General features: G+C 31.1%; 1 protein-coding gene across 1 annotated transcript; it reads right to left on the minus strand.

Moving 5' to 3' along the window:
- Positions 1 to 5,010: 5,010 nt before the first annotated feature.
- LOC106690694 (uncharacterized) lies at positions 5,011 to 6,944 on the minus strand. The gene is made up of 2 exons (XM_014436206.2): positions 6,818 to 6,944; positions 5,011 to 5,588 (listed from the first exon to the last, which is right to left on the minus strand). Exon 2 carries the CDS (start codon positions 5,582 to 5,584, stop codon positions 5,093 to 5,095), a length of 492 nt encoding a protein of 163 aa, XP_014291692.1. The 5' UTR covers positions 5,585 to 5,588; positions 6,818 to 6,944; the 3' UTR covers positions 5,011 to 5,092.
- Between the last annotated feature and the right edge of the window lie 745 nt (positions 6,945 to 7,689).

The following is a 7,689-nucleotide window of genomic DNA, read 5'->3' on the forward strand; positions in this document are numbered from 1 at the left end:
AATGGCGTAGGTAGGGTTGAGAAAAATTAAAGGAAGAAGCATTAGGGAAAATGTAATATAACTTTGTGTAAGAGGAAAAAACTGGAAAAATGTTTATTGAATGTAGCACCACAATTTATATAGAGAGACCACCGAACTTAATATGGGAGACAACATCTCGATATTTATACTGGAGAGAGGAGCTATGAGAGAGTGGAGTAGACAATGGCGTAGGTAGCGTTGAGAAAAATTAAAGGAAGAAGCATTGAACAAAATGTAATATAACTTTGTGTAAGAGAAATAAACTGGAAAAATATTTAAAAAATAGAATCTAATTGTTTTAAATAATAATATTTGTTATATGTTGTAGTTAGATTATAGTTAATTATTGTTTGGAAAAAAGAAAAAGTAGAAAAAAAAATTATCTTTGATTAATATATGTTAGTATTTATAAACCCAACCATGGATTGATAAGTATGCTGTGTGTTTTAGCAGCATTGCCGAATAAAGCATTTCAATCATAGATGAGAATAATATTGCCGAGAGAACTCCAAAGGTATCTGAAGTCACTACACGATTCAGAAGCCCATAATCTTATCCTTTCGCAATGATATTCTTCTCAAAGTCTATGGAATGTTTATTGAATGTAGCACTACAATTTATATAGAGAGACCACCGAACTTAATATGGGAGACAACATCGCGATATTTTTTAACATCTCGGAATGTAGAGGTTACTGGAACTTCATATTTCTACTTTCACGTCAAAATCCTTTGTATTGAATCATTAAAAAACAGGTAAGACAAATTTTGGGTGGTTTTCATTCGTACATTGGAAACTTTTCTAATGTTTGATTACTCCATGATTTAGGACTGACTAAGGTGACATAGTGCATTGTTTCGCTGAACCCATTGATTTTATACATTTTATTTAAATTCTGTTTCTCATTAAATATAATTTAAATTATATATATAATTTTTTAGTAATCACTTTAATATTTTGATTGTGTCAGCTAATCACCTAAGGACCTTATACACCATTCTAATCCCTCGGCACCATCCCAATCCAGCACCATCCATCCTGGTTGAAACGACATTTGCCCCAGACCTTTTGTGTATTGTGGTTGGAGTTCTGGCAGTGGTCATTATATCCAAACCAAGTCTCTTGATACCAGCGACGCGGCCGGGAGAGAAGCGCTGGGATCTCTTGGAGGCCCGCATTCCCTTTCCTATAGGAGTGACAAGGGTTGGTTCACAGTTCCGTTGGCAGAATTTAAATATTGCATATTGGTGCGAATGTGTATTTATTTTATTGTTAGTTAAATTAATTTTTTTTTTGCTGGTACATAAATTATTTATTTATTTGCTCAGTTTTATTCTATTATATTGTTCATGTAAAATCGTATTTTTATTTATACCAATCCTGATAGTATTTTCTTTTATTTATATATTTGTTTATTATTATTTTTTGAAATTTAATTTTGTTTCTTTTAACCCAGTTATTACCATTGTTTCAATTACATTTTTTTTCTGTATTTTTATTTCTTTTATACTTTTATTTCTGACATATTGTATGAATGAATATTTCAACACTAATACTTGATGCACTGAATTTGTGGGAGATTGTTTTCATTTTCTTCAATAAAGAATAACAAAAAGAAGTGACCTAAGCACGTATTTTTGTCTTACTTCTTTTTATTTACTTTAATACTTCAATGATATAAAGAAGTCGTTTTCCTCCTTTCTATATGCAATCTTCTGCATTGCCAACCTTTAAATGCGTGCAGTTTTTAAAGTGCAATACTGCAATACTAATATGCCCGCAATACTTTGATTGGTATTGTGAAAGTTGTGTGCACTGTTGGTTACATTTTTTTTTTTTCCTAACCTTTATTATTAGATATATACAGACATGCATAATAGAAATGACCGTATAAGAAACTGTTAGTTACAGTTTGAAGTTATAGATATATTATAATATAATAGCTCTAAAAATGTTAAAAGGTAATCTTTTTTTTTTTTTTTTAATTTGTGACATAAAAATTTACCTATCTTATATTATTTATCTACCTATGAAAGAAATTAAATGTGATAGCTAATAATTACTCCTCTTTTCTCAATCAGCACAATTGGCCATTGCTAGCTTCTAACATATTCAACCAGCTTACACCATCCACCCATCGCAACTTTGAGCGGCCTTTCGGTCTGGTGCTATAATTTTTTTTTTTCATCTTCCAGTTTATTTATGTGATTGTAAGGGTCCGCTGAAGGCGAGGGTCACAATATTAGCCCAAAAGCCGCTGGCTGCGGGGTTCAGAGAACGGGGAGGGACCACTCCACTGTGGGGTAAGAGGGAGAGATGTGGTGTTATACACGTGTTCATCTTTTTGTGTGTGATCCTTTTTGGGATATCAGATGGCTCCATCTTTGTGACATAAACTTCTCAGCGAAGCCTTCTGAACTTGAAACATAAAACTCATTAAGCAAAATGTAGGTATATTTCTTTGTCAGTGTGTTTTCTCCATATTGAACCATTTTTCGCTGGATTCATTGTTCGGTTTCTTTAATTACCAACTCCAAACTTTTAAGCAAAACAAAAAAAAAGTTGAGGAAACAGCATTACAAAAATTTTCCGATTAATCATTACCTGCATTGTTCTGTGACCCTGGTACACAAACTGATCAACACGCCCGAATGTGTGCGGAACAACGCAAGCAGAGGTTTTGTCAGGGCTTCTTGCTTGGAGCAGCAATCATATATTTGCTTTTAGAGATAGATGCATCTTCATCTTTATGATCAAAGGAAATCAGACTTCCTTTAATTATTATTACTAAATAATTTTTGATTGAGCGTATAATTTATATCAATAAATGCAATCTGCAATTAATTAATTGACATGAAATTATAAATTGTAAAAATTTAATATGTTTAATTTATATTTTCTTAAATCAAATAAATGCAATTGGCATTAGCTATATTTATGATATTGGCTAATTAGTTTTTATTCAGAATATTCCGAAACGTCCTCCAAACCTCAAACCTAAATCAATAAGTAGTAAACAGTTTGTCTCTTTTTGAAAGCATCGGAAATGAAAATCACAAAATCTGACCGTCTCTTAAGGTAGTACAACCCACTTCAACAACCTTGTACATCTCTCAGAAGTTCATTATGTACTCATATGTTGATGATTCCTGAATTCAATCATCAGTCATTAACCATAATCCAACATACCAAGAGCTTTATTATTGATATTTACTAATTTTCTGTATATACAAGCTAATTGTAAAGATTAAAGTAAAAAAGAACTAAGAAAATAAAAAAAAAATTTTTTTTATAAAATGGCAGTACCTTTGATTTTTTTTTTAAATCTAATAAATTTTAATTTACTATCCAAACATTTCCGAATCAGGAACTCTTCCTTAAAATGTTTCTTTTGAGATAAACAGAGTTTTTTTTCGTTTCCTTAAAATCAAATCAACTGGATAAACAATTTTTTTTTTTAAACTTTCTGACATTCAATGTTTATATAATTTTTTATGATAATATTCACCCTTAGTATATGATAGTTAAATAAATCTTCCATGTATTTATTGAAACTATAATATATAAATTTCAAGGAAGAAATATTAGTTTTGAAATAGAAACGGATTTAGAAATTGTGGGCGGGCGCGTTGTCAATTTAACATCTGACTGAGCATTTTGGACAATCTTGCCTCCAGAGGCCGTAGGTTTCTTCTCACACGTTTCTGGTACTAGTGAATTTGGGAACGGATTCTTGTTGAAGGTGGTGATTTGAAAGGTATGTTCTGGCACGATAATAAGTTGGTTGCTTTTGTTTATTCCTCAGTTTCACTCTTGGCTGTTTTCTATTTTATTTATCAACTAATATATTTGAATAAAATAATTTTTTTTTGCCAGAACTAATTTTTAATAGCAGTAATAAAACCGAAAAAAAATTGTTCAGAAGTTTTTCCCTCGTCGCGAATTTAAAATTCACCAATATAAGATTTTGTCTATTAATTAGGAATGGGAAATGCTCTCAGAGTGGACGTAATGTTCATCTGATTTGATATAATTTTATGTGATTCATATATATTTAAATCACATAAATTTGTACCTAATCAGATCAATATTATTTATTATGTTTTTATATTTATTTAGTTATATTTATTATGTGATTCATATATATTTAAACATTCCGACTGTAACGAACAACGTTCATATGACTTACAAACGGGTTCACAACCCATTATATGGTCATTGCAATAAATTTGTAGAACAGAGAGCAAAAAATGACCACCCTGATGTAACTCAGCGTAGGCTGAAGAGGAGTAGGATGAGGGACCACCTGGTATAAATAAATAATTTGCTTGATCGTTAGAGGATGCACTACTGGGTGCTGTTTCCCTCGTGCCATTGTAATTGATTTACAGATGCAAATAAAAAATTTTAAAGATAATAAAAAATATATATGTATATATTTAAAAGAGAAATCGTTTGGATATTGCCGGAACGTCCGGGGATTTTGGGATAAATAAATTCAATAGTTATAATGGATAGTCAATCAAAGCCATTTTCCTTTCTTTCTTACTTTTATGTGGTTCATAAAATAAAAAAACACTTTATCACTTAATTGACATGTTGTTTGTGATGTTCTGGCTATTCATGTTTGATTTTCAAATAAAGTTGGTAAAATACAATGTAATATTGATATAGTTTGTTGTGTTTTAACAAGGGGGTATTACGGAGGTAGCAAAGTCGATTTTAATGAAACATGTTTAGGCGTTCCTAGGTCGAAAAATATTAGAAATGTGTCAAGAATCCAAGAAAAAATTATGTAATTTTGGAAATTCCGTATTCCCGCTTTATTTAATAGCTATCAATGTATTCACCAGCATGCATTACGAGGTATTTCTTATTAAGATTAATCAGTTATATTTGAAAAAAAAACACATTTTTTTTTTTTGTGGGTAATTTATTTGAACAAAGTATCAACATTATTTATCTATTTTTTTAAAAAAGGTTCTCAGAGTTATGTAAAATGATTTAATTTCATTACAATCAATGTTGTCCGTTGATTTTTTGAGGATGAATACTGTATTTTCAGGAGTATTTAGTATCCATGGGTTTTGTATCCCTGGTGCTGCGGTCCACCCCACCCTCCGCCCTGGTGGTGTCCATGGCCATGGTGTCCGCGAGGTCCGGGATGTTCTGCATTTGGCCAGGGTGGGTTGGATCCGCCACCTGGGTATTGTTGTTGCTGACCCGGGTAGGGATAGCCACCAGTCGGGTATCCCTGGCCTCCAGTTGGGTATCCCTGGCCTCCAGTTGGGTATCCCTGGCCTCCAGTTGGGTATCCCTGGCCTCCAGATGGGTATCCTTGACCTCCAGTTGGGTATCCCTGACCTCCGCTTGGGTATCCCTGACCTCCACCCGGGTATCCCTGACCTCCGCCTGGGTATCCCTGACCTCCGCTTGGGTATCCCTGCCCACCAGTTGGGTAGTTTTGCCCACCACCACCTCCTTGGTAAGACCTCTTCTCCCTGGTGGGACCAGCAGATATAAGAGATATTGTCAAAACCAAAAACAGGCCTAACACCTTCATTTTTCTGTAAATATAATGCGACATGTTTCATTAATTTAAAAATAAAATAATCTCACAGATAACTTTATTACTTAAAAACTGTAATCTAGTACAATTCTTATACTGGACCAAAAGATTATAAGACTTTAACATTATATTTATATCAATAGAATTATTTTACTTGTCTTTATTTGAAAAGTAAAGTGTTGCTCATGTTATGTACAAAATACTATATTTATGTAGGCAATTTATTAATTCTATAAACTTTATATTTTGTCCTTTAGACAAAAGAAATATATTATTTAGAAATTTAAATTTAGATATATTATTATTAATCTAATTTGATGTGTATCATTTGTTTATTTATTATGGAACCGCTTATGAATGTACATGATTATTTTTACTTATCGATATTTTTCTAGATATTTTATTGGAAATTTGACAGTTTTAAGTTTTTAAAAAATTAAAAAAGAAAATAATTTTCATTTATATCTATAGTAATATTAAGTGATGATTTAATTTGTTAAAATCATAACATTTTTCATATATAAGGAAAAAAAGTATAAATTTAAAAAAAAAATACTCGTATGCTCTTCAAACGTGATAAAAAAAAAAATGAATTCACCAACAAAATTTATATAATACAATTTCTACTATTAATAAAATTAGGTTTACAGATTTAAATAATTTATACAATAGATATTATATATTTCTAATTCCAACAAAATATATCATGAAAACTTCCATAGGAATTAGATTACCCGATATCGAAACTGTAAAAATGTCCACTTTCGGTTTTCACGGTGATAACAATAACTTGTCTTTTGATTGGAACGTTAAAAATATCCTATACACATGTGCACTTTTATTTGAATAAAAAATGTTATTGCCTGCTGTGTTTTCTAAAAAAAACAAAAAACTTTTTAACGCCGGTTCGGATTACTGGAGTGCTGGGAGTATATGGATAAGTTCGGATTGTACTGTATATGGATACATGTGTTTAAATATATATACTCCTTCTTTTTTTTTTTTAATTTTAATTTTGTATGTTCGAAAATACTATGCAAACACGATCATATACATATTACTATTAAAAGTAACTAAGCAAGATTCCCGTCTTTTGCGAAACATTGTTTAAATAAAACTAAAAAGTCCCGTATATATTTCTAATCATAAAATGGATAGCATACAATGGCATATATTATAATTAAAAAGTTCATATTGAACTTGTCTATAACTATTGGTTGTACTCACATGTTTGTCCGGTTCTTACTGATCACACAGTAATTCAGACCCCTCGAAATTTCCTTATAAAGACGAGCTCTAATCTCTGATAGTATGTCATCGGACGTTATAATCGTGATGGAATCATTTCTTGTTATTAAATATGTGACCTTCCTTATCTCTGTTCTATTTTATTTTCTGACCATGAGCTGTTTCTACTAAAAATACTGTGTCTTTGTGTTATTCAATTCTTATGTTCGTCCGATGAATACAATTGTGTTTTGGGTAATTAATTTACACACAACACGTTGCTTTACTCTTTACCAATTTGCGCACTGTAGAGTTCCACTCTAGAGAACCTAAACTAAATTGTTCTCTCTTGTACATAATTATCTTAGGTACTCTCTCTATCTAGGGTACTCTCTCAGGGGGTAGGCAGCGGCTTTGAATTTTTTTTTTTGTGAGGGGGAATTGCCCAATCAAGTTTCGCGGACAGTTAAAAAAAAATAGTTTAAGTATCACTTTAAAACAGTTGCACAATTACAATAGAATTACAATAAAAGTATTCAACTTTATTATCTTTGATAGTGACTAGCTGTTCCGAAAGGTCAATAAGCAGGATGAAAATTCTTAAAAACCGAATAAGATCTAATATGGGTGATGAGAGGCTATCAAACCTAATGGACCTTTTATCAGAACGAGTCATCTTTTCTAATATTTCCAATGAATTGATAATTCATTTTCGAAGAAGTCTTCTCGAAAAAAACTTTTGTAAGGAAAAAGATATTTGCAAATTCTTAATAGAAAACAATTGTTAATATGTCTTACATTTTTTTTTTTTTGCAAAGTTCTGTATCAATTTCATGATTTTAAGTTTTATAAATTTTTAAACTTTTATCTTA

The sequence above is a fragment of the Halyomorpha halys genome, unplaced genomic scaffold (assembly GCF_000696795.3).
Source record: "Halyomorpha halys isolate HHAL.00 unplaced genomic scaffold, Hhal_1.1 Scaffold1826.1, whole genome shotgun sequence".
NCBI classification, from domain to species: Eukaryota; Metazoa; Arthropoda; class Insecta; order Hemiptera; family Pentatomidae; genus Halyomorpha; species Halyomorpha halys.

What these genes read in the sequence shown, in the direction of transcription:
- LOC106690694 (XM_014436206.2), bottom strand. Translation starts at nt 5,584, where the DNA reads ATGAAGGTGTTAGGCCTGTTTTTGGTTTTGACAATATCTCTTATATCT.